At 45.7% G+C, this 27,737-nt stretch overlaps 1 protein-coding gene across 8 annotated transcripts in view; it reads right to left on the reverse strand.

Annotated features, from left to right (window-relative positions):
- Positions 1–27,737, reverse strand: part of BBS9 (Bardet-Biedl syndrome 9) — a 513,046-nt gene that overhangs the window by 404,741 nt on the left and 80,568 nt on the right. For all 8 annotated transcript variants that reach the window (XM_075921764.1, XM_075921758.1, XM_075921760.1 and 5 more), the window contains 3 exons: positions 24,517–24,601; positions 19,475–19,655; positions 18,284–18,413 (listed from right to left, as the gene is read on the reverse strand). In XM_075921764.1, the coding sequence (XP_075777879.1) occupies positions 18,284–18,413; positions 19,475–19,655; positions 24,517–24,601 (396 nt within the window). The remainder of the gene's footprint in view (positions 1–18,283; positions 18,414–19,474; positions 19,656–24,516; positions 24,602–27,737) is intronic.

Here is a 27,737-nt window from a genome sequence, read left to right on the forward strand (position 1 = left end):
TTTGAGCTACAGTATTTTAATTAAAACTGTCCCTAAAAATATGTTAGTCAAACTGCTACGCTCCAATTCAGTTTCAAATTGAGGCCTTAATCCTGCAGAATCTCAATTCAGCTAAAAATTTAAGCATGAGCTCAGCTGAATAGGGTGACTCCTAAGCTGACTCCTGAATTGATACCTTAAGCATATTCATAATTTTACTTACAAGCAGTTCCATACAGTTATGTACATGCTCAAATGTCTGCAGTGTCAGGGCCCAAGTTATAATCATATGCATGAGATAATGCCTGGATCTGTGTGACTATCGAACATTCTAGAAAAAAGCACACACATTTTACTTGTTCTAATTAAAAAATAGAGAAATAAATTATTACAGGAACTACTGGACAATTTTATTATATAGTGTAATAGGAATAAAATGATTTGAGTCTAAATAAATTACAAAGCAACTGTACTTTTTTAAAATTTAGCCACTGACACATAATAAATTACCTCATTACTAATTACTTACTTATAGGAACTGGTTTCTTTTTAAAAAATTTAGAGCAAGTAGTAAGTTTATCACATGCTACAATAGTTTCTTCTCAATATTTTGTTTTCCTTCCACATGTAAGAAATGAATACACACGTTGGTTTTAGTTCAGTGGAAGAAAGTATCAGTACCAGTCTCATAGATGGTTGTACACAATTTGTGTTGCTTTTTAGACTCACACAACCTCATAGGGCAAGCACCAGACTAGTCTAGGTATTCAGGAGGAAGCAAAGGACAGGATCAGTCAAGTACGGTAATATCCCTCTTCTCTGCAAACGGACTTTTCAAACTGCAGTTAAAATGGCAAAAAGATTGATTGGCTGCTTTTAAGATTCTCCATGTTCTCATAGTCATAGGCAAAAAAACCAAAGAGTACAAGCTTCTCTTCTCCATTCTCCAGGTACTCTGCATGACTATGGTTATCATTGATACATGCCCACTACCTAGAGCATCATAGGGAAACAGGGCTAGGAAACCAGAAAGTAGTAACAGAATGAATGTGTGCACCAAACACACAAACAAAACAACAATTGGTGGGGGGGAATCAAAAGCAGGCCGAATGATTCATGTGAGAAAAAGAAAATGGTCAACAATAAAAGAGGAGAGGTAGCAACAGCAAAGGAATGGTGTGAAGGCAAGCTAGATAGGGGAGCCCATATCCACCCCAAAAGGAGGTGCCAAAGAAAACCAGGCTGGATGACTGAAAAGCTTAGCACGAGATTTCATGCCTCTTCCATTGTTGTACCATAAGTGTAAGAGATTCCATTGTATTATGATGCTGATATTAGGGAAAGCTACTGGTATCACAAAAGGAAAGCAGCTGTTTGGAGGAGGAAAAGAAAGTTACTCACCCTGTGCAGTAACATCTGTTCTTCGAGATGTGTGTCCCCATGGGTACTCCACTCGAGGTGCTGGGCTCGTCCCGGCGCTGCAACCGGAGGAATTTTTGTAGCATTAGCCCCTACCGGACCACGCATGCGCGACTGCCTCTTCGCGCCTCTCAGCTGAACGCGGTCCAGTCCTGTCAGTTTCCTCCGAAGCAGGGAGGAGGGTGGGATGTGGAGCACCCATGGGGACACACATCTCGAAGAACAGACGTTACTGCACAGGGTGAGTAACTTTCTTTTCTTCATCGAGTAGTGTCTCTGAGGGTGCTCCACTCGAGGTGAGTACACAGCAGTGGTCAATCGTCCTATGAGTGCTTTGGACCTATCAGTCCCATGCTGTAGACAAGACAGCCTGGGCCACCCTTGAATCGAATCAGAGTTAAGTACGTTCACGAGGGCATAGTGTCTAGCGAACGTGAGGGTAGACGACCAGGTTGCCGCACGGCATATGTCCTGCAATGGCACTCTGCGAAGATAGGCAATAGATGTTGCTATGTCCCGGGTGGAATGAGCACGAAGTCCACTTGGAAGAGATTTGTTGCGCAAGGCATAACATCGTGTGATGCAAGCGACGACCAGGTGGGAAATACGCTGAGCAGAGAGTTGCTTGCCCTTGGAACATTCGGCTGTAGAAAGGAAAAGCCATTGAGACTTCCTAAAGATCCGAGTTCTGTCAAGGTAAAAGGCCAGTGCTCGCCTGACATCCAGGGTGTGCAGGTGTGCATCCTCCAATGAGGCATGAGGCTTTGGGTAGAAAGTCGGAAGGGTTATGGGCTCATTTATATGGAAAGCAGAGTTGATCTTTGGCAAAAATGCTGGTTGGATACGCAGTACTGCTGCATGATTGAAGAATTGCGTGTATGGCGGATCAGCCGAAAGAGCCGCCAATTCGCTCACTCGACGCGCCGACATAATGGCAAGGAGGAACACCGTCTTCATCATGAGCGTTTGTAGATCACATGTTGCCAGTGGCTCAAAGGACAGATGAGTCAGAGTGTCCAATACCACCGGCAAGTCCCAAGGGTCTGGCGGGGTCCTGTGGGCCGGATATAAATTGCCGAGTCCCTTCAGAATCTTTTGGTAATAGGATGAGCGAACACCAAATGATCGTCCACTGGAAGACGGAAGGCCGAAATTGCTGCTAAATGCACTCTTAGGGAAGAAATCGCCATTCCCGTTGCCTTTAGATGCATCACATACTCAAGGATCTGTTGTATAGGCAGCAAAAGAGGGTCAAGATACTTCGCCAAGCACCATGACTGAAAACAATGCCACTTATGGAGGTAGGATTTACGTGTCGTATGCCGCCTACTGTAAATCAACACGTGCCTCACGCCCTGAGAGCAGGAGAGCTCGGATGCTTGGAGCCACCTAGGTTCCACGCTGTCAGGTGCATGCAGTCGATGTCTGGGTGAAGCATCATGCCATGCTGCTGAGACAGTAAGTTGAACAGATTCGGTAACCGTCGTGGTTTGGCAACCGACATTCTCGACATCTGTGTTAGCCAGACCTATTGGGGCCAGAAAGGCGCTATCAGAATTACTGTTGCACCAACTGCTGCTATTTTCTCCAAGACTCTCGGGATGAGTGGAAGAGGAGGAAAGGCGAACAGCAATTGATGATGACTCCAGTCCAGCAGGATGGCATCCCCCAAGCAGTCTTTGCCAATGCCCACTCATGAGCAATACTGATGACATTTTCTGTTGTGTTGGGTGGCGAATAAGTCTACATTGGGGAAACCCCAGAGTTGGAAAATGTGGCGGAGCACCTCGGTGTGTAACTCCCACTCATGTTGTGAGAAAAAATGCCTGCTCAGAATATCGGCAATCACATTGTCCTTGCTGGGAAGGTATGCTGCTGTTATGGTGATACCTTGCCGAATTGCCCAATTCCACAGGCGTACTGCCTCTGCGCAAAAAGAGCGGGAGTGTGCCCCTCCTTGCCTGTTGATGTAATACACCATGCATATGTTGTTGGAGAGAATCTGTATTGAGTGACCTCGAATGATGTGGAGGAAATGCTTGCAAGCATTGAAGACTACCCTTAGTTCGAGAAACTTTGTATGTTGTAGTGATTCCTGGGGCATCCAGAGACCCTGCACCTGGTGCTCCTGAAGGTGAGCGCCCCAACCGAGCAGGGAGGCATCTGTCATGATCTGTAGTGCTGGCTTGCGGGCATGAAAGGGGACCCCTACCAGCATACTGTCGGGGCTGTCCCAACATGCCAAGGAAGTTGGGACCTGCGTTGACATTGAAACCACCCTGTTTGTACTGTGCATCCGAGGCATGCACACGGTGAACAACCAATGTTGAAAACTGCGAAGATGAAGCCTGGCATGCGGAACCACATACGTGGTAGCTGCCATATGCCCCAACAACTGGAGACAGGTGAGTATTCGAGACGTGGGAGAATTTGATACTGACTGCACCAAGTCCTGTATGAGATGAAACCTCTTTAGAGGCAAGTATGCCCTCACGGTCAGGGAGTCGAGTCTTGCTCCGATAAACTCCAGGTCGCGAGTTGGCGTCAGGAAGGACTTCTCTAGATTGATTACGAGTCCAAGGGCTGAAAACAGAGTGGTAGTGGTGGACACCGCCCTCATGGCCTCATCGACAGTGGAAGCCTTTAGGAGGCAATTGTCTAGGTATGGAAAAATTGTAATGTCAAGGCACCGTAGGTAAGCCGCCACTACTGCCAGGGTTTTGGAGAAAACTCGTGGGGCCGCCAAGAGACCGAAGGGTAGTACACGGTACTGATAGTGGTCGGACCCCACTACAAACCGAAGGAATCTCCTGTGGGCCGGATGTATTGTTATGTGAAAGTAAGTGTCCTGAAGATCGAGGGACGCAAACCAATCCCCTTTGTCGAGAGCAGGAATGATCGAAGATAACGTGACCATCTTGAATTTTTGTCATCTGAGATGATGGTTGAATCGACATAAGTCCAGGATAGGCCTCCAACCCCCTGACTTCTTCTGGGTGAGGAAGTAACGAGAATAAAATCCTCTTCCCACAAAGCGAGTCGGTACCCTTTCCACCGCTCCTAACATGAGCAAGCAAGAGACTTCCTGGTGAAGAAGAGTCTCGTGAGAGGGGTCCCTGAAAAGGGATGAGGAAGGGGGGAGGGAGGGAGAAGAGAAGTGAAGGGAATGACATATCCTGAGGTAATTACGTCGTGAACCCACCGGTCGGTGGATATGAGAGCCCAACGATGTTGATAAGGCCTGAGACGATGATGGAACACTCCTTGTGTGATGTTTGGAGTCTCTGTCAAAGGGGTGGTCCACAGTCCCTCAATCAACATATCAAACCTGCTGCCGGCCCTGCTGCTGGGAGGATGCTGTGTTAGGCTGTTGACGACGCTTTTGGGGGCGCTGTCTTGGCCTCTGTTGTTCATATGGCTTGGTCCGAGGTGTCGCATAAGAAAAAGGCCTTTGCCTATTGTAGGGAACATATCTTCTATGCTTGTAGGGAGGCGTGTATATTCCAAGTGTTTTTAAAGTTGTACGTGTATTCTTGCCCGCGTGGAAGACCTGATCGGTTGACTGGGCGAAGAGTGACTGGCGATAGAAAGGAAAATCTTCCACCTTGGCCTTCGGAACAGCGTCCTGGTGCAGCCAAGACGCTCGACGCATGACTATGGACGAAGCTGTGGATCTAGCGGCTGAATCAGCTGTGTCGAGCGCAATCTGCAAGGCTGTTTGGGTGTTTGAATAGCCCTCCACGATTACCACCTTAAGAATCTGGCACTTGGAATCAGGCAAGTGTTCAAATAGAGGAACCAGCTTTGAATAGTTGTCAAAATCATGATTTGCCAGTTGTGCTGCAAAGTTACACATCCTCAGAGCTGACGTAGCAGAGGAATATATTTTCCTGGCCAAGACATCCAGGCGTTTAGCCTCCTTGTCATTTGAAGTATTCTTGGCCTGGGACATTTTTACTCTTTGTTGTGCAGCGTCCACCACAAGGGAGTTGGGCTGTGGAAGTGTAATCAGGAACTCTGCACCCTCTGGCTTATGAAGTACTTCGTGTCAGACCTCTTATTAGTTGGTAGGGATGTAGCTGGAGTCTGCCAGATGTCATTGGCAACCTCTAAGATAGCGTCATCAAAGGGAAAGGCGAGCTTCAACTTTTGGGAGGGTTGTAAATTCTTTAGCAACCGATGCTGTTTCTGCTGCACACCCGTGGTCTGGATGTCCTGGGATTGAGCAACCATTTTGAAGAGCTCCTGGAATTGTTTGTGGTCCTCCGTAGGAGACAAGTCACCAGGGATCACTGCATCATCAGGCGACGAAGAGGGGTGCTGCGCTGGAGAATCAGGGCATTGCTGCTCCGGATGAGGAGTGTGGTCCTGCTTGTCTTCCTGATAGCTTGAATCCACACCTCCGGCAGAGGACAGCGGAGTGACATAACGTGCAGACTCGTCTGGAGTGTGTGGAGAATCAGGTCGAGACAATTGCGGTGAGCATGTCCGCAAATGCCCTCTGCGATGAGACGAAAAGGAAGAGCACTCGTGGTAACATAGGTCGTACCACCTGCTGTAACATGGAGAACGGCTGTGACTTCTGAGCGTGTCGTAGCGACAAGAATATGCTGTACGTCTTGGAGACTGTGGCGATAAGGATCTCCTGGAGTAGCAAGAAGAAGACTGCAAACAGTGGTCCCGGTAGTATCGACGTGGCGGTGAGCGACGAGGTGACTTATAGTAGTGCTCTCTGGGAGGCGTGTAATGATGACGACGGCGACAACAGGTATCAGAACAGAACGAGGAAGGTGAATAGGTCCAGGCGAGAAGGTCATACGGTCCGGTATCAGCGATGGTGTCCGGACCTGTGCAGAACTGTGCTGCCCTTTAGATGGCACTGAGGAAGTGAAGGAAGGCTGGGGAGCCACTTGTGGCAGCAAGGCAGGCAGCAAGGGAGGCTCTGTAAAGTGATCCTCTGCAGAGCTCAGGCTCGGTGCCGCTGGATCAGGTGATGACGTCACAGCCTCAGGCTGCACTGGCAGAGTCTCCTGCTGCAGTGCTGTATTTAGTGCCGGTGCCTCTGGCACCGGGGAGCATGGAACGGCACAGAGGGAAAGCCCTGCGGGTGCTGGTACAACTGGCTGCGCTTGCGCATGCGCAGAACGTCTCAGTGTTGGGGCTTCCCCTGCCAGCTTCGCAGTGGCCGTTGGAGCTGTTGCCGGCACCGACTCCACTCACAAGCCCTTTTTGGGTGCCGGAGTGGAGTCCTTATGGCAATGAAGAACATATGATTTGGCTTACTACAGCAGACTACCATTCCAGGAAATTGAGTACTTGTCTCCAATAGTTACTTACAACTCTTCTTGCAATGAACCTAGCTGACTTTTCAACATGCACAGTGAGGGGAAAATTCTTGCCCTACACTTACAGCTCCACTCCCAGGGAGGTGGCTTTCCTGCAGAAATGAAGCTACCTCCCTGGGAGTGGAGCTGGCAGGGGCTGCTCCTGGACCCACTCCTGGGAAGGCTTTGTTGCGGGCTCTGTAGCCAGCTCCCTGGGAGTGGGGCTAGCAGCCCTTGCCGGTGCCACTCTCAGGGAGCCAGCATGTAATCTTCGGAGGGGAGGGGCCAGATGGGTCACCACAGACAGGAGCTGCTCCAGTGGGCCCCTTGGGACTGAAGCAGTCCCTAGAGTTGCCAGGTGTCTGGTTTTGAACCAGACAGTCCAGTATTTGAGATTTCTGTTCGGGAAACAAATTGAGGAAATATAAATGAGAAAATATAAACGTCCAGTATTTTCTAAATAAGATGTTATGTAGATTGTGATGTAATGTCAAGTGTGTCCAATATTTTTGTTGAAACCATCTGGCAACCCTAGCAATCCTCTACTCCGCGTGGACAGGGCGCTGCTCCAGTCCCTACTGGTTAACCTTAACTGGTATGTCTCACCTATTGAAAGGTGAGGCATACTGATTAACCTTTCACATGCCTATTCAGAATATAAAAATAATTTGATGAAGTAGGACAAATTTAAGATGCTCCCATCTGTCAAGGGAGCAGGCTTAATAACTATGCTTACTGAAGCACTTAATGTTATTTATACAGCAGTAGTGCCAGATTCCCCACTCAGCCTAAAGCCCCATATGAATGGAGCGCTGAAAAGTCATTATTATGCTGACTAATCAAAAAGAGACCTCCCTTTCAAATGTAATGGACTGGGGAGGGGGCAGGTACCTATTGCTAAAACCAGATCATTACAGTACATCAGTGTTTTAGCTGTTTAGCTTAGCTTTATTAATAGGAACTACATATTTATTTATGGTATTATAGTCTAATCCATTTTTATATACAATATGTATCTGCTAATTTCTCTTCCAATAAAGTTAACTCAGGACAAAAGTTGAACATCTGACAGCTCAGAAGTCAGATCAATATCTAATTGCCTTTTCTCCAAATTGATGTAAATATTGTATAAGTATCTCCAGGAGACTAAAAGACTAGCACAATATAATTTCACAGTTTAGCCTTTGGATCCACCTAGGGTTTGGCAACTAGCCTGTGGTGTGTATTTGGAGGTTTTTGACAATGCCTACCAGCCACTTGGCCAAGGCTCCCATCACACCCCTTGACTGCATCATTGCATCTGTCCTCATTCTTATTCCTCCTGTCTCTTTCTCAACCCCGCCCTCCACTGATTTCATATCTGCTCCCTTCTTACTCTCACCTCTCCATCGTTAACAGCAGCTTCCATTAATCCTCCCTTTTTACACTCTGATGCCCCTCTTCCTCTCTCAAGCACAAATCTAAATCCTGTTTCTGCATCTCTCTCTCTCACCTTTGGTGACATCTGCCCCAATCCTGGCCCTTCCTGAATTCCTGCCCACTGCACAAGCCACATCCATTTGTGACTGTGAGTCTCTCAATGCTAACTGGCAGTGGGTCTCCTCCCCATACTGTAACTGGCATCAGGCCTGATACATTAATTACCCCCAAAGCACTGCATCTCAAAGATGCCATAAAAGACATCACAAGTAAACCAGTGACATGCTGGACCCAAAAATCACTGTGTGATGTATGTACAGATTGTATGTAAAAAAAAGGTTATAGGTCTGTGCTGGAAATGTGTTCTGAAAATGCATTTGGGAGGCAGCATATAAGCCACAGCCTGCCCTAGAAAAAGGGTTATGTATTTACTTGTCTAACTGGCTTCAGCAGCAGCAAAGGACAATGAAAATATATTTACATACAAGGTAAACAAAATTAACAAGCAGGGGAGAAAACCAAGAAATGATCACACCGGAGGTCAGAATCTGCACCCCAGAAAACCTTCCTGGCTCTTGAAACAGAGCCAAAAGACTTTGGGTAATATAAGGGTATGTCTACACTACGGGACAAGGTTGAATTAAAATATGCAACTTCAGCTACATTAATTGTGTAGCTGAAGTCTAAGTAGTTTAACTTGACTTTTGATGCTGTCCACACTGCAGGAAGTTGAAGGGACAACACTCTCCCTTCAACTTCCCTTAGTCCTCATGAAATGAGGGTTACAGGAGTCAGAGTAAGAAGTCCTCCACTTCAACATTATTTCGAAAAAATGGCTTGCTGTGTAGACATGCACTGTTATTTCAGAACTACATCAGTTATTCCAAAATAATGCTGCTGTGTAGACGTAGCCTAAAAAGGCAGAGGTGGCAAGTTATATGGACCCAAAGTGCTCAGGCAAAATGAATATTCAGGGCTGGGGGCTCAACTACAGCAATGTTAACTGCAACACAGCCTGAGTGTGACTGATTAATTCAGAAACTGGAGCAGCACAACTTTATTCTAAACGCCGTAGCAGCACACACACTTAGAGGCAGAATTTGAGGGGGCCTAGATCCATTTAACACTTAACATTCTTTCAATTTCTTTAAACAAAAACCAAATCCACCAGATTTAAAAAACATAAACATATGTAAGGTTAAACTCTCAGAGTAAAAGAGAATGCAGGCAGAAGCCCATCAAAGTGGGTACAATCCTATTTATTGCACCCAATGTAGCATGTATGACTACCTGTCCTATGGATAGATAGCACGTGTGTGCGTTCGGTGCAAGGAGCTCCTGGCTCTCAGAGACAGTTTATGGACTTTGGAGGCCAGGGTGGCTAAACTGGAAGAACTAAGGGATGCAGAGAGTTGTACAGATGAGACTTTCCGGGACAGAGAAGGGTGGTCCCGCCTCCGGTCAAACAGCCTTTGTGCTGTTGAGGAGCATGAAAGTCTCGAAAAAGGAGATATCCAACTGGAGCAGAGGGAAACTATCCTATAGTTGGGACCCTCCAGTTCAGTGTTTCTTAAACTTTATAATACCGAGGAACACCAAACAATTTTTTTTTTAAATGAGGAACACCAAGTACTTTTTTTGTTGAGCGCAAAAAAAGGGGGGGGGGAGGAGATGCGGAGGGATGACGACCGGGGAAAAGTTATTGACCAAAAAAACTGGGGGAAGTTATTGAGAAAAAAATTAAAAAGGTCGCCTGCCCCTTTAAGGGTGGCCATTTTGAACTGTGTTGTTCTCTGCAGCACACTGGTGTGCCGTGGAGCACAGTTTAAGAAACACTGCTCCAGATTATGTTGTGATATTCTTTTGCACTCAGAATACCTCCCAAAGGAAGGGAACTCCAGTTATTAGGAAGAGACAGTTGTTTGTAATGGGGACTTTGATCATTAGAAACAAACAGCTGGATCTGGGATAGACAGCTGGGTCTACGAGGATTGCGGAACTCTTGAAATATCTAGATAGATTTGTGTGTAGTAGTGGGGAGGAGCCAGTGGTCTTGGTACATGTAGGTCTCAACGACAAAGGGAAGATTAGGAGAAAGGTCTTGCAGGCCAAATTTAGGCTGCTAGGAAAGAGATTGAAATCCATGATCTCCACAGTAGCATTCAGTGAAATGCTTCCAGTTCTACTTGCAAGGCCAGTTAGAAAGGCAGAACTGCAGGGTCTCGATGCATGGATGAGACCAATGGGTTAGGGAGGAGAGGTTTAGATTTATTAAGAACTGAGGAAACTTTTGGGAAATGGGGAGCCTATATAGGAAGGATGGGCTCCACTCTAAACCAAGATCAAACCAGGTTGCTAGCACTTAAAATTAAAAAGGTTGTTTTTAAACTAAGGGCTGGCTAAAACTGACAGGTGTGGAAGAGCACATGGATCAGACTAAGGTATTAATAGAGATTCTCTGTGTCCTAGTAAAGAGGAGTGGATGGAAGATGATAAAATACATGAAAGAGCTGATGAAAAACAGCCAAATGAAAAAGAGACCCATTCAATCACATCATTTAATGGCAGAAAACTAAGAAGTGATAAGTTTTCAAGTGCTTATATACAAACTCGAGAAGTCTAAATAATAATATGGGTGAACTAGAGTGCCTTTTATTTAAGGGAGATATTGATATTTAAGGAGGGGTAACTGTGTTAGTCTGTAAATTTAAAAACAAAGAGTAGTCCTGTGGCATCTTAGAGACTAACAAAAAAACATATAGTTAGTATCATGAGCTTTAGATATATGCCATCAAATGCCAGCAATGCCTTTCTCCAAAGTATATAAGTTCTCTAGCTCATGAAACTATATGGCTACGTCTACACTGGCATGATTTTCCGGAAATGCTTAAAACGGAATACTATTCCGTTTTCAGTTTTTCCGGAAAAGCGCGTCTACATTGGCCCCGGAGTTATCGTCATAATGAAGCACTTTTCTGGAAAAGCGCGTCTACATTGGCGGCACGCTTTTCCGGAAAAGCAGAAGCCCGGAGCCATTTTGAAGAGGGCAAAGGCCACCAGCCCTTTCCGGGGGCGGGGCCAGAGCGCCGTTCAGACACGTGCTTAAAGGGGTCTCGCCGGGCAGCCGTTGGTGTCCTGCTCCCGTGCCTTGGGGCCTCTGCCAGGGACTGACACCCTTTGCAGGTCTGTGGGTGCCCTTTGACTTTTGGGGACACCACCCTTTGGCTCCCAACAGCTTTTCCCTGCGGTTTTTTTTTCTGCCCTGCTCTGTCTACTGTGGAGCCACGGGTGGCCATGTGCCTTGTCGGGCCCCTCTTGGGGCTGTTCCGCTGGCTGCAGCTCGTGCTGCAGGCCGGTGCCATGCTGTTCATGGACCAGGAGGCAGAGATCGCCTTGGACGCCCTCACCAGCGGGGCCCTGGCAACCCTGTCTCATCAGCACCCCACCGTATACCGGCCACTCTGGAGTTTGGACATCAGCACCGACTGGTGGGACCGTGTGGTCCTCCGACTATGGGACGACCACCAGTGGGTCCGGAATTTTCGGATGAGGAAGCAGACCTTCTTGACGCTGTGCACCTGGCTCACCCCCGCGCTGCAGAGAACCGCCACCCGGCTGCGGGCACCCATCCCCGTCAACAAGAGGGTTGCCATCGCGCTGTGGAAGCTGGCCACACCGGACAGCTACCGCTCGGTGGCACACCAGTTCGGGGTGGGAAGATCCACCGTTGGAGTGATCGTCATCCAGGTAAGTCCCAGGGGGAGTGGGATGGGGGGAGGGTGCTCCACTCCAGGCCCAGGGACACCCAAGACTCCAGGCTGGGTCGCTCAGGGGTTTCGGGCGTCCCTCCCTTGCACAGGCCCGCTGGTGGGGGGGCCATAGGGGGCCCTGGGGTGTGGGTGTGTGTGTGTGTGTGTGTGTGTGTGTGTGTGTGTGTGTGTGTGTGTGTGTGGACAGAGGGAATCAAGGGGGGGGACCCAAGGGAGCGCACACTCACCCCTGGCTGTATGTAATGTGAGGCCCTGGTGGACATGTTTGCCCAAGCCCCGTAGCAGGGTCGCTTGGGTCACCCCAGAGTACTCCGTCCCAGCTCCTATCCTTCCCCACCTCCTCCCCTTACCTCCCCCCCCCCCAATAGTATAGTAAAGCGTCGGGTCACAGCACATCGCGGCCGTCATCGAGTCTGTTTGTCGGGTGCGTCGGGCGTAGTTAGGGTTTTTCTTTTAAGTTAGGCTAGGGTTTAGGCCACCATCGCCGTCCTGAAGAACAGCCAACAGGATTTGGGACTTGTGCAGAAGGCTCACATCAGTGACATCTTCGATGGATCTCCTGGCTCTTCCTCTCCTGAGGCCCGGAAGGCCCAAAGGATTGACATGGCCAGCAACACCGTCATCGTCCATCGAGGGATCTCCTGGCTGTTCCTCTCCTGAGGCCCGGAAGGACCAAAGGATCGAGGTGGCCAGCAACACCCTGTCATCGTCCGTCGAGGGATCTCCTGGCTGTTCCTCTCCTGAGGCCCGGAAGGACCAAAGGATCGAGGTGGCCAGCAACACCACAATCATATTCCCTGTGCCTAGACTTTGTTTAATTATCTCTGTTGTGTGCATCTTGTAACCGTTCTTGCTAGTTTGTTATCTATGTTAATAATAGTTTGTGGTTTACATGTTACTGAAGTGTCAGCATTTATTTCTGCGCCACAAACTACTGACCACTTACGAAGGGCCCCCCCCCAGTGAATAGAGTACAGATTTCATTCTCCACAGTTTGCCACCATGTTACATTTAAGTGGCTACTTGGCATCTCACATAATTTCGTACACTACCTAGAGTTACACAATACCCAACACAGGAATGAACAGCAAAGTAGAGATCTGTTTATTTACGGGGGGGGGGGGGAGACCTTCAACTGGGACAGGAGGGGGGGGGGAGACCTTCAACTGGGACAGGAGGGGGGGGAGAGACCTTCAACTGGGACGGGGGGAGGCAGTTACTGGGATGGCCAGTACTGCGAATGCTCCTCCGGGGGCCAGCCTGCCCACGCTGGGCAGACCGCGTCGGGGCAGGCTGCACGCGGAGGTGGCCAGGAGCAGGGGCACGGCCAGGAACAGGGGCACGGCCAGGAGCAGGGGCACGGCCCGGAGCAGGGGCAGGAGCAGGAACAGGTCAGGAGCAGGAACAGGGTCAGGAGCTGGGATAGGAGGAGGGGCAGGAACAGGGCCAGGAGCTGGGATGGGAGGGGGCATGACCTGTGCTACGGGAGGGATGGCGGGGGCCTGGGCTCCGCCCATGCCATAATGAATAGCATGCACAATATGTGCCGTCAGCGTGTCCATGGTGGTGCGCATCCCTCTGCATTCGGCCAGGAAGGCAGCCCAGGCGTCCTGCCACCACTGAAGGTCCCCCTTGCACCCGCTCCTCGATGGTGGCCTGGATTGCCTCCACAGCGTTGACGTGGCGCCGAAGCAGCTGGTCCCTCTGCCGGAGCCTGTGCCTCCGGGGTTGGCCTGCTGGGGGTGGCGCTGCTGCCACAGTGGAGGGTCTGGTGCTAGGTCCCGCTGCAGGGAAGAGAAGAAAGGATGGGTCAGTCAGGCAGGCCGTCCACTGTCCCCACACCACATGCCCTCCACCCCTGAGCCCAGGTGACCCCACAGTTGTGTGGCTTGGGCCCACTCAGTTCCCCTCCTGCCTGCCCCTGGAGTAGGGTCCTCCCTCCAGGGTATTGTAAGCACCAGTCTGTATCCTGACCCCGTGCAGGGCGGGAGGGTGCTTGTGCAGCGTTCACCTGTGGAACTCCCTGCCGGTGGAGACTGTGAAAAGCTTTTGGGTTAATCACTGCTGTTTGACAGGGAGCGAGATGCATCCCCACGCAGTGCCTGGGAGCACATCTGGCAGAGGCGGTCTGGGCTCTCAGATCCCCTCGCGTGGGATATCTCCTGGACGGAACCAGAAGGGTGACTGGGTGGGGGGATGTCCCATCCTTGCAGCACAACTCAGGGGCCCTTCTCCCTCCCACGATCCCTCCCGCAAGCCCGGTAGCCCAGGAACATGTGTGGCCCCAGTGGGGACTTCCCTTGGGGAACCAGCCAAGGCACCGGGAGCAGGCAAGGGGCTCGGTGGGGGCCACGTTCACAGGACCGTGACGCTGCAGTCTACCCAATTAGAAGCTGGCTGTGCCTCACAGCCAGGCATGGGACAGTGTGCCGTTCTCTGTCCTGCACCCTTGCCGGAGCTGCGGGCTCTGGGCTGAGTCCCTGGGGCCCTGGCCGGTTCCAGCCGGCATCCACCCTTCTCCCTGGTCCCGCCGAATGTGTGTGAGCAGCAGGGTCCCAGGCGTGGCCTGCAGCTGCCTGCCGTGGTCACGTGCCGCTCGGTCACCAGGCTGCACGTGGTTGCACCTGCTGCTTGCTGCCTCATGCTACGCAGCGTGCAGCTCACGTGGCCTGAGTGACATGTTCTCCCCCTCCCCCCTCCGGGCACCTGGCTCCCCACCCCCCGCCCTCCCACCCTTGGGAGTGCAAACTGCACAGACTCACCAGTGGGTTCCTCCCCGTCCTCAGAGGAGTTGCTGGAGGGGGCCTGCTGGGTGGCAATGCTGGCCTCCTCGCCAGATGCACGCCGCTCTCTTCTCCCTCCTCCGGCTCGGTGGGACGGTTGATGGGTGGCCGCTGGCAGGTGTCCATGGGGACCGCTGGGGCTTGAGGGGCGGGCTCTCCCAGAAAGGAGTGGAGCTCCTCAAAGTATGGGCAGGCGTTGGGTCCTGCCCCCCTGCCCTCAGTGGCCCTGACATACCCTAGCCGCAGCTCCTTCACTTTTGAGTGGACCTGCTCACAATTGCGGCTGGGGTGTCCCTGCTGGGCCAGGTTCTGCGCAAGCCGGGTGTACAGATCGGCGTTCCGGCGCCGGGAATGGAGGTCGTGGAGACCCTCCTCCTCCTTCCATAACTCCAGGAGGGTCTCCAGCTCCCTGGGGGTCCAGGATGGGGCCCGCCTTTTGCGGCCCCTGGGGGCCTCCTCCGCTGGGGGTCCAGGGGGCTCTCCGGCAGGAGCTGCCATGGTGCGGTGAGCCTGAAGTGTTGGGCAGCACAGCAGTGGCAGAGCTGACCCAGGCAGGCTCCTGGCACGTGCGCCCAGCAGCCTGAGAGCCCTTTAACAGCTCGGGCTTACCAGGAAGTCCGCGGCTCCTACGGGGTCTCCCAGCGTCCAAACCGCTTTTTTCTGTTTTTTCTGCTTTTCTGGAAAAGCTGTCTACACTGGCCCTTTTCCGGAAAAGCTTTTCCGGAAAAAGGACTTATGCCCGAGCGGGAGCAGCGTACGGTTTCCGGAATAGTGGCTGATTTTGTACAGTACAGCGTCGATGCTTTTCCGGAAATTCAAGGGCCAGTGTAGACAGTTCGCAGCTTATTCCGGAAAAGCGGCTGATTTTCCGGAATAAGTGGCCCAGTGTAGATGCACCCTATGTGTATACAGTAATTCCTCATTTAACATGGTAGATACGTTTCAGAAAATGATCGTGTTAAGTGAAAACTTGTTATACGGGGTCAATTTTCCCATTGAAAATAATGGAAAAGGTGGGGGTTGCGTTTCAAGCGGTGGTGTCGAAGTCAATTTTCTGTTGGTGCTGAGTCGTCAATGTCAACATTAGATGATGTACTGTACGGTACAGTAAAACTCCCAATAGGTCATCAGCTGGAACCCAAAAGTGCTCCAGTCAGCCACTCTCTTGGCGGGGCTGCTGGGAGCCACATGTGTGCTCGTGGCTCCAGCCTGCACTTGTTAGCAGCCAGGACCGGGACATAAGGTTGGGGGACAAAGGAGACTGGGTTACAGCAGGGAGAGGAGGTGTTTGGCTCTTGGGAAGGGGAGGAGAGGAAAGGAAAGGAGAGGAGAGGGATTGGGTTGGGTTGGGAGTACAGTACAACCCTGTGAGGGGACTGCCAGACCTGCACTCATTCCCTGGCGCAGCGAGTGGCGAACCCTCCTCCGCTTTGCAGGGAGGTGGGGGAAGCTCCGCGCAGCCGCCGGCAACAGGCTGGCTGGGGAGACAGTGTTATTTCGGGGACGGTCATGTTATTCAAAAAACGTTCCCAAAAAAAATCGTGCTATCACGAAAATGTGTTAAGCGGGCACATGTTAAATGAGTAATTACTGTGTGTGTGTGTGTGTGTGTGTGTGTGTACACATGGACTACTTGTGGCTTACAGAATGTTTTACTTGTGTATCTCAACTATGAGAAATGTTGGAGTGAGGTGGATTATTTATTACTTCTACTGGTCATCACAGTAGAAGTAATAATTTGGATATGCCATGGAATGGTGGTGGGAAAAGTAACCTCCATTTTGTTATTAGCCTTGAACTGTTCCTTATAAGTTTCTTAAAATTATGTTTTAAACAAACAGGCTTAATCCAGACTGGATTCACTCTTGGGATATTTCTGTATTATATGGACAGTAAAGGAAAGGAAGATGAGACACTCCTGGTGTAAGGGCAGTAATGGGAGTAGCAGACGTGATATCCTGGCCAACTGCCTCCCTCAAAGGACACTGAATCATCTGTAGCTCTGCTGAGTAATCAGAATTTCTCATAATTTAGGGTTTACTCTGGATCCTCCAGTGCCTAGTCATTCTGAGAACAGCTCCAAAGCAATGAAAGTCAATTTTAATTTGGACCACTTCCTGTTTCCACTTAAAGAAAAGATTTGGTAAGCCATTGGGCATCCTTAAACTTCAAAGTTTCAGTTACATCCATTAACCACCCAACCACATGATAGAGATCCTCATACAGATCCTATGCTGCTTCTGAAGGTGAAATCAACGTGCATATATGCCTCTTATTTCTCCCACCTCTGTCTGAACTCATGTACTCAAGTGAATGTTCTCATATCTATGTATATATTGTATATATTATAAATGGGTGATTGCTGCTCTATACCTTTCTATTTTTTCCATAAAACAATATTGAGTAAAATGACAGGCACTGACATTTTGAATATGTAAAATCGTAAAATATTGATGTGAAAGTATACTTGTAATCTGAAAAAGCGATTCCTCAAAAATTCACTAAAAGCAAAATCTTGAGGGTTCAAAATTCATGAAAGACAAAAAATAGCAAAAATCCTTACGTAACCATGGATTAAAAAACTTTTGCAGCCCTCTTCACAGATTTCTAGTCCTAAAATCAATCTTAATGAGGAAACTACTTAGTCAGGCTTTGCATTTTCCCTTGATTATGAGCCTCTGCACTTGTGAAAAATGCAACCTATAAGTCAAGAAATAAGGAACTCAACAATTTCCCCTTTTCTTGTGTTTGCTGTGTGCCAGTGACAGGGAACAAATACATGCAATACTATCATAGTTTCTTTCTGTGCTATGAATGTAAATTTAAAGAATTTAAACAGATTACTAAATTAATTTAGAAACCACCTTTAGAATATAATAATAATTTCACAAGACCTCTAAAATTCAGCTGTAACAAGACTAATGATGAATAAATTCCCATAGAGACTCCCTACTGTCTTCTCTCAAGGTGTGTCTACACAGCACCCTAAACTCAAAATAAGATACACAATTTGCACTACGGAAATTGCGTATCTTATTTCAAATCTATTTTGAAATAACTTATTTTGAAATTTGGCACATCTACATAGCGCCAAATTTCAAAATAGCACACCGGTTATTTTTTGAAAAATTTGAAATACCGGTTGGCTTGTGTAGATGCAGGGTAGCTATTTTGGAATACCTTCAAAATAGCCGTGTAGTGTAGACTACCCTCAGAGAACATAGCACTAGACCAAAGTACTCTCTTGAAATCTTTGACCGATCTATCATTCTTTCACAAAATAAATTATTTTGCCAGAAACAGAGGCCAAGTTTTGTGTTTATTTATATCAATATAAAACCAAACTAATACTAATACTTGAACAAAAATATTCCAAATTTATCAGAGTCACCGGCCGCATAAATTAGTCCAGTGAAAATACCATACAACATACCCAAAGGCTATATTTTTCCTTTTATAAACTCCCTTTTTTGTTAAATGCTATAGAAATATTTATTAGCACCTGTAGAGGGTTTGGGGTGGGTTTTTTTTAGGGGGGGGGGCTAGAAATAAATCGTAAAAAATGAAAAACTTTCATAAAGTTACTTACTGTAAATTGCCCACTTTAACTGCTACAGGAATATGGGGAAGCTGAGTGGCCCACTTCAATGTCACATCCTGATAAACATGCAACATGTTATTATGGTTTCCAACCAGAGTGTTTATTGTTCCTTCAGACACTGTTAAAAACATAAAAACAGTCTTAAGAACACAGATGTTTTCATGAGCAAGTGTTTTCCTTACAGGTTCACATTATTTTCCCTTTCCTAGGAGAGGGAAATGGGAAGAGATGGATAAGTCACTATTGCATATCTGTGAACAGATTTTTTTCCTTTTAATTTATAGACTATTAAGCTGTCAAAAAGATAATCAAGGTAATTACATAGACAATACCAAAAATATATGTGATTAATCATGAACACCAATTACAAAAAAAGGGAGAAAGACAAAGACAGAAAGAAAGTCAAAGGAAAAAATGCTGGATGCACTTCAGTGACTTCCAGAAGAAACTACCAGTCATACACGTTAGTACTACAAGCCCTAGAATGCCCAAAAGTAAAATATAATGGATTTGTCATCACCACCATGAGTGCACTTGGACACACATGGCACGACATACCCATCGGTTAAGTAATTTCAATCAGACTATCACATGCTTAAACAAAAAATTATAGAAAGTAAAATATAAATGACTGTTGCAAAAATTAAATTAACTAATCTATATATGAAGATGTTAAAACTTATTCTGTGCTAGTCTGGTACCAAAATGGTACTATAGATTCTTAATTCTGGTCTTTTTCTAATTGTCCTTACAAGACCCCTGACTTCCTTGAGTTCTTGCTGCATTTGAAGCCTTGAAAAATTAATCAATCTCAGCTGCACTTAGGTATCATACAATGAGCCTGAATACCTGAATCTCTATGGACTTGCTCTCTCTTCTACCCCTACCTTACATGCCTTAAACGTGAATCCAGGCAAGATCTTGTTCTTTTTATTTTTCTGTCAGTAACTTTCAAGAAAAAAAGCAAATAGAACCCACATTTTAAAATACTTTATTCTTTCTGTTCTTGGAAAAAATATCCACTTCAGATACAAAACGTAGGGTACAATTTGAATTCTACACACGCTTTTATATTAATCCACAATATTTTTAAAAGAAGGTATCTTCCTAATGAAAAAAAATATTAATTTTAAATGTAACTACTTAAAAGATTTTAAGATGAATTATTCTTTTACAAACCTGAACAATAAGGAAGGAAGCAACTTGGACTGCAATCAAGTTTTTTCATGAATCGAATTTGACCGTTATCCTTAAGGCAAAAGAAATTTCTCTCACCAAGCACAAAAACTGAGGAGGTCTGATTAAAGGACACCACGCATACATCCAATGCTTGTTCTCCAATGTTTAAAACCCAATCCATCTTCAAAAGAGAAATCATAACCAAAGTTCAGTTAACAGCTATTTGTGTAAAAGAACTTAAGAAGCAAATTCAGTCTACATCAAACCAAATGAATTTTTAGCAACGTAAGTGAAAACACAAAAATCAGGGGAGGGTTGGGGGTTTTTTTTGGAGGGGTGGTGGGAAGGGAGATAAAACGTTTTATATTTTAGATGCATATTCTTTTCAGGAATTTTGTAACTTCCTGAATTCAAAAAAGAAAACACTTGGGAGGAGGAGAAGAAAACATCAACAAATACTTTATGAAATAAATCATAAACACATGATATGCAATTCACTCTATAATCATATTTATTGTACACAAATAAAAACGCGTATTGTCCAAAATGAAAAAAAACTTTGAAAACTGGAAATCAAACAACACAAAGATTAATATACTACTAACTAAAGTCTACCACCTCCTTTGCATCTGCCCTTAGATAACGGTAAGTTTCATGTACTTGCTTATTAACTCCTGTGCAAAGTTATAACCAAATCAATCCAAATGTGCTAAACAAACACTTGACTGATGTCAAGCTGGTTTAAACAGGAGAGCTGGGCTTCTAAAACCGATAAAATTATCAGTTCATCCATCCCTGTATTTCACAGCTTTGCTACGCAACTGTCCACCTCTGATTACAAAACACTGAGGAATGACCTCCTTGACAAACATACTGGTAGAGCTGAGGCAAAAACCCTTGTCTTCCATTTTAAAATGCTAAAAATAAAAATAAAATAAACCGTTATCTAAGGGCAGATGCAAAGAAGGTGGTAGACTTTAGTTAGTAGTAAAGTAAAAATGTTTGTGTTGTTTGATTTCCAGATTTCAAAGCTTTTTTTCATTTTGGACAATATGCGTTTTTATTTTTGAACAATAAATATGATTATAGAGCATTTATGTTTCAACATCTACTTTTCAGCACATTCTTTCTTTCTTGGGATCAGGTACCCATCATATTGCATCGGTAACAAAGATTCCATAAAAAGTGTTTGATTTTTTAAAATTTTTGCTCTGGTGATTCTAGTACCTTCATTGGCTAATTTAATAGATTCATATTTCCATTAAGATTACAACCAAGAATTATCTGATATTCCCCTCATATATCCTTCAATTACTTTTACAAGTTTAGTGTCTAATTTAAATTTATACTCCCTTTTTGTTAAATTGTGTGTTATGTGTATAATACACTTCATTCAATACACATTTCAACATACTGGTAGTGGGTGTGACATTATCCGATTAAAATATGACCATACAGATCATTGTTGCAATCACTGTTGCAACAAATCTTGTACAGAATGTGGCAAGTAAAACATCTATAAAAATATTTTCTGAATATGATTATGCTACTTGTATGCAAGTATCATTTTTGTATTTGAAGTTATGAGTATTGGCTTTATACTTGTATTTCAAATATTTGCTCATGGGATAACACCTACAAGGTATTTAGTCAGCACATCTTGGAGGGACCATTCAAACTCAGGGGCTCATCAAGGAACACTTAGCACACTATGGAAGAGCCCATCTACACTAAATGGATTCACCCATGAAGAAACTTCCAGCTGGACTCTCCCATGAAGAATGGCCTCTACCGAGACTAAGCAAAACCAGGCGTGGATATATGATTTGCACGTGACTCCATCTTACCCTTGTGATTTTCCACTAGTGCTGAGGGTTTTGTTTGAAATAATGAATTTCCCTCCACACCTATATAAGGCCCTGAAAAACAATCTCCATTTTGCCTCTTTCCTGCTCCAGCCTTTTTCCTGATCAAACTTCTGGACTATGGGAGCATTCTAATAAAGCAACTGAGGTCCTTTCAATAATTTGGAAGCAACCAGAGACTTGACTTATGCTAGCAGTTATTTCCATCATTGTTCCACGCCTCAACCAAGAACTTTGCAATTACTGCATGTATTTGATTCTTTAACCCAATTTTAACTCTTGCCTTTCTTTACTTTTATAAACTTCTATATTTTAGATACTAAAGGACTGGCAACAGCATGATTTTTTGACAAGATCTGACTTATATTGTGTGTGTGGCTGGTCCTTTGAGATCAGAAGATTCTATTTGATGAGGCTGATTGTAAAGAACCACTCATCTTTGAACCCGATAATTGGAGGGGGGGGGGGTTCATACAAAGACTGGAATGCCTCAGGAACAACTTTTATAACTTCTTGTTAACCCGTGTGGTGAGTCAGAAGTTTACTTTTTTGGCTGGTTTGGTATATTTTAAGGTAACGTAACCAGCATTACACCAGCATTTTGGGGTATGTTTTACGTAATTCTGAATAGTGTGACATGAATTTGGTGTTCTCAGTTGTGATCCACAAAGACATGCTTACAGTGGAATCACAGGTGAATTCATAATCTTTCAGAAAGCTCTACCAAATACCAACAAGGAGATGGGGCATCAATCAAAGGTTGGGGATATTTACAAATTGGGATGTAAAGTCTCATGTAATTGGTTAGATGGTTAACATGGAAGTTTACTTCACATTTAACCAATTAAGGGGAGAAGCTGGGCTGGAGCAGCCCATGGCTCCAGAGGCCCAGAGCAACCCCTGCCTGCAGCCCACCCATAGGTTAACTGGAACTGGTACTCATCACCTGTTAATCTCTCTTATCCCTAGTTACAAAAGTCTTTTTGAACACTCACAGTGTAGTTCACAGCTTTTTTCGGCCCTCAAGAATAGCCCTATTTCAACAATTACTGTAGCTGTACTTCAAGTCCTATGCAAGAGCACGCAAGGATTTGAATTTATGAGACCAGTTCAATCTTAGCATTATTTGTTCTTAATTTAAAGATGCAAATCCCTCATGTCCTTGTCCAATGTAACTACACCACCAGCTGTTGAGTAGACAAGGTTTGGAACTGTTGGTAATTATTCCTTTTTCAGCATGTTTTAGAGTTCTGGAGACCCTTCCCCCCCCCCCCAAAAAAAGGACAACTTGTATTTTTCTCTGCATTCCTAGAGACATATTCAGCAACCTGGACATAATATTCTTTCATTTTATTTTCATAGGCAGAATCAACTGCATTAGTCATGCATTTTTCCCTACTGTGGATACAATATCAGCTGGTATTATTTATGGTAAAGTGTATTGTAATGCACTGTCAGGGCTGTTCCCTATTCTGGCATTCAGAGTGAAGAAGATAAAGGCCCGCAAAGAGCTCAAAAGAAAAAACAACTTTGCCTCTACAGACATTGGTTATCAAAAACTTCCCCCCAGAATCACAATACACAGATTTTGGGGAATTTGCTGCCACCATCAAGTGCTTTTTATCCCTAAAACAGGTGGTGAACACTTAAGATGGGTCTTCTGACCCAAAAGAGCCTGAAAAACTAAAAGAGAAAAAACAAGCTGTAGTCTCTGGTAAGATGCAGTCTCTGGTAAGCTCACCCCTGAGTCAGAGGTATGCAGATACACACAAATAGACTTTCCAAGACACAAGAATCAAATCATCACCTTAAAAGAAGTGATTTTTATTACAAAACAAATGATAACCTTGATAAAGCATACTTGGTTGCTTAATGTTATAGAGCAACTAAGGAAAACAAATTAAAACAGAGAAAAATCTCTGGCACAATACTTAGGTGGTAAAGGGAGAGGAGAGGCATAGAATCACACAGAGCAGTTCAAACCAAACCACAAAATGAAGAAAAATTACCCTGAAACGCGACTAGATTCACTTTTCTCTGTTACTTACTTCTAATCTTCTCTTTGTTCAGTCTACTCCCTTGCCTGGAATTCCATGGGGGCATGGTAGTCCTGCCTGGGTTCTGTCTCTCAACTCCTGGTTTCTCTCTCCCACACAAAGAAAGCAGGAAGGGAACCTATATCCAATTCAAATTTCAACCTTCTATCTCAATTGGTTCTCCCGGCTCCCTGGCCAAAACCTTTGCTAGCTATCTGAGTTAACCTCTTAGTCACTGGGGGCTGGTCAGCACTCCTGTTCACTACACACTCCAAGTGGGGTTACATTTGAAGACTGATCTTTGATGCCACACATTACAGGATACAGTCATCACTTACTTAATGGTGTTAGTCAACAGGAACAGAGACTTGTTATTCAACAGATGCTTCTCTAGTTCCTTCCATGAATAATTCAAATTATTGACTTTAATGTATATAGTAGAGAAACATTTGAGTTCTGGCTCTTTCAGAGTCCACTTCTCTCCCGGTGTGCCACAATGGAAGATGAAGTAAACTGAACTACTTCAGCTAGTATTTTCTGAAGTATCTTAAATGATCAAACAGTTATCAGTGTGATACCAATGAGGCAGGGAATGCTTTTCACAACTAGTCTGAAATGACCTGAGTATCTTAGACTTAAGGCACAATGTAAAACATTAATTCCTCAGGTTTGACACTGCAAAGTTGGGCTCTGGGAGATGGACAAGCTGGCTATTAGGAACATGTCTTTTTCCTGCAGAAATAGTGTTTCATTTAGCAACATGCATGCGTGCTCAACTGTAACAGGGAGCATTTTAGAAATCTAACAAACAAGTCTTTAAAAGAAACCTTTCAATTTAAAATTTAGGCAAAGTTTCATTTACACACATTTCAACACATTCTGTCTTGATTGAGATTAAAATGAATCCTGTCAAGTTAATTTCTCCTTTCTTAAAACAGAGAATGTAGGGAATATTTAGGTCCTAATCCAAGCGTATTCAAGTCTGGAATATACAGAAGTTAAAATAGTGAAAAGACTTATTACATTTGGATTGGGACCTAAACAACTTTAAAACACTGTTTTGTCACTATCTGTCAGTCTTCTCTCTTTCTAATAAACTATACCCTGCAGTATATAAGTATGTAAAATAAACAAGTCTTACAACAAGCCTCTTTCCAGAGCTTAGTTTTTGCTGCTCTGTCTCATTTCTTTCATCAGCATCTGTTGCAAATGCCAGCACTTGGTACCTGTTATTTAAAAAAAATACAGATAGTATCTCTACAGTTTATCATTTTTATATCAATTTTTTAAAATGTTAACTATAAAGGTTATAGCAAAAGCAGAATCAAAAAATGTTGTCAAAAGACCTATTCTACAATGTATCAGTTGAGATCATTATGCTTACAGAGTGCAATACAGAACCTAGACAATGATTTCAAAAGTAATATTTAAATTATGCTCATAGATTCTGAGTTTTTATCTTAAGGATACATCCTTATTTAAAGTAGCAGATTTCAGGTTTTATACTTTAATTTTTTCTCACAAACTTGAGATTTTTGTGTGTTTAAATTAAACGTTAGAGATGGATGGAGGCAAGATAGAGGCAAGAGACAATTTATTACACATTTTGAAAATAAGACCTTAGGGCAGTGAGAACAAGAAATTGACTTTCCTCATTTCAAATAATCTCTTATTTAAAAAACAAACAAACCTGAAGCCAGGATTTAGTATAATATTAAAAGAAATAACACTTGCCTACTTTAGAGACATATTTGAGAGTTAAAAGGTTCTCTCTGAAATGTGTGTCTGTAAAAGTGGCATTGAATGATTTGCATAGGTTTCATTTACAACAGCCAGCCCAGCAAACTGAGTCAGGTTGTCTTCTTTCTTCTCACTCATTCTCTGTCAACAGTAATAAATATGCAGGCCAATATCAGAGGCTGCAAGGGGGGGGAGCAGGAGCTGGTACGGGGGGAAGGGGCTGGCTTAAAAGCTGGCTCCCCCCAGCATTGGCTTCGTGATGCTTCCTGCCCCCTTGCCCTGCTGCCTCCCCACTGTAGCTTGTCTGCAGAGAGCTCAGACCCCGCACCAGATAGGGGCTGCTGCTATCCTACGCTGCTGCCTCTGAATCAGTGGTAGCAGCACAGGACAGCAGGCAGCCAGTCTGTGCAGGGAGCTGGTATTTAAACTGGCTTCCCTTGTGGACTGGCTCCCACCTGGCATGCTTCTGATAAAGGCAGCAGTGCAAGGTTGCAGGGGGCTCCCCAGAAGTGGGGCTGGAGCACACTGGCTTTCATCCCCATCCCCGGGGACTATAGAATAGTCAAGTAACCACTAAGAATCAATGCAGTTACTCAACTATTCAATTACCCAATAGCTAACTTCCCTAATTAGTACCCTCCAGCAATCATCCCACAATGCCTGTTCTTGCCTTTCTGATCATCTGTTTGAACTCTACAGCCATTCCCTCAGGTGACCAACCCTGAGACCCATTCCGCACATTCTTTTTTAAATTCCTCTTCCTGTTTGCACAGCGATGCATGGAGTACTCTCAGCACATCTTTCCAGGGGTTGGTTGGTTCTGTATGTTGTTGATAACAACACAGGGCTGCTCAGATGTGGAGCAGGGCATTGATGCAATCTCTTACTTCACAGTAATGTGTCTCAGAGCTCATCAAAAGTGTCATGCAGCTGTGGGCCAGGCACATGCGTAAATTTGCTAGCAACACTACTGTGCTCCTTGTCCCATGAACACTGACATTCCCTCACCACTGTGCCATTGGAGGCGGGGGGGGGGGAGGGGAAGGAACCATAGCTCACTTCGTAAAGCCACATATGGGCCTGGACAGAACCTACAGACGAGTAAAGGACCCTCCTTTGCTTCCCTACCCTAAACAATGAAATGTCTTCCAGGCTTAACACTACCTGTGGAAATTGAGTGGCCATCACTAACGATTGCCCGCACAGTGCTCTCCCCAAGTCACACATACCCAGATTAAATAGTATGGCCCTGCACCAAGGAATTCCCCTACACCTGTGGTGAAATCACTGTTGCGGGGTTCCTGTATTTTATGAGACCTCACTACAAGGGGCTGGGGTGGTGCTGTGTCTTAACAATGGACCCTGTGTTTATGCCTTGACAGAGCTGATGCTGGCATGCCAATCTGAAGTAATATTGCCTGCGGAGAGACTCTGATAGGCAAGAAAACGCCCCCCCTGAAGAACCCAGGGGGAGTTTGTGTGTGACATACTGAGGCACTCAGTGAACAGAAAGAATCAAAAGAGCAGAGGGACGGCAAGAGGAGAGAGTGGAAGGAGAACATCGAGCGTCTCCTAATCATTATGGAGAGGCAAGCAGACATGCTGCAGGCACTGCTTGCACTTCAGATGGAGCAGCTGCATTAACAGCCTTCCCTGCAGCCAGTGTCTCAAGACTGTTTTGCACATTTCTCTCCCCCTCCCGCCACATGACAGCAAATGCAGTCTGCCACCCCCTCCCCGGGCAAAATCTGCCACGCTCCCCATCTGCCCACTCAACCTCCACCCATGCAGACTCCCAGAGGCTCTCAATGCTCCAATCCACATGCAGTTTAGCTGTGATGAGTGGCAGCCCTCCAGGCACAGCACATCAAACAGCAGAACTGCATATGAAACATGGACATAAACAAATCTCTGAAACTGTCTGGGCCCGCCTCAATTCTTTCCTCTCCCCTCCCTCCCACAAAGTGTAGATGTTTAATGCTTCACAGGTGTCCTACTTTTACCTTGTTTAATAAAGGAAATTCTTATGTTTCAAAGCAATCTTTATTCCATTACATGAAAGCAAGCAAACAAGCAAGCGTACCCCAGCAAAGCTATGGTTACTATAAAGCTAAGTGCAGCGCATGGACCAATCAGAGTAATCCCCTAGCAATGGAGCCACCACACTCCCAGCAACAATTTTTACTGACTGTCAGCAATAGATTGCTACCTCAAGGCATCCTCAGTCCTTACAGTCCTGAACCGTGTTCCTTTAATAGCCCTGTTCTCAGGCTATTTAAACTCTGCTTCTAGGCACAGAGCCTCAGCAGTCCAGCTCTGAGCGAAGCATTCATCCCTCTCTTCACAAATATTATTGAGGGTACATCACATGGTGATAACCAGGGCTCGACAAATAATGTAATCTACTCGCCCATGGTAAGTAGATTACAACCCAGAAGAGCATGTGCAGAGTGCAGAACTGCACAGCTGGCGAGCAGGGCTCACTGCCGCTTGGCAAGCCCTGGTGATAACCATAGGGATGTGATAACCATAGGGATGTTATAATTGGTCAGGTCCAATTTCCCATACAAACACAACCAGCGGGCTTTCAAACAGTCAAAAACACACTCCACAGTCATTCTG

Source organism: Pelodiscus sinensis, chromosome 2 (assembly GCF_049634645.1).
Source record: "Pelodiscus sinensis isolate JC-2024 chromosome 2, ASM4963464v1, whole genome shotgun sequence".
NCBI classification, from domain to species: Eukaryota; Metazoa; Chordata; order Testudines; family Trionychidae; genus Pelodiscus; species Pelodiscus sinensis.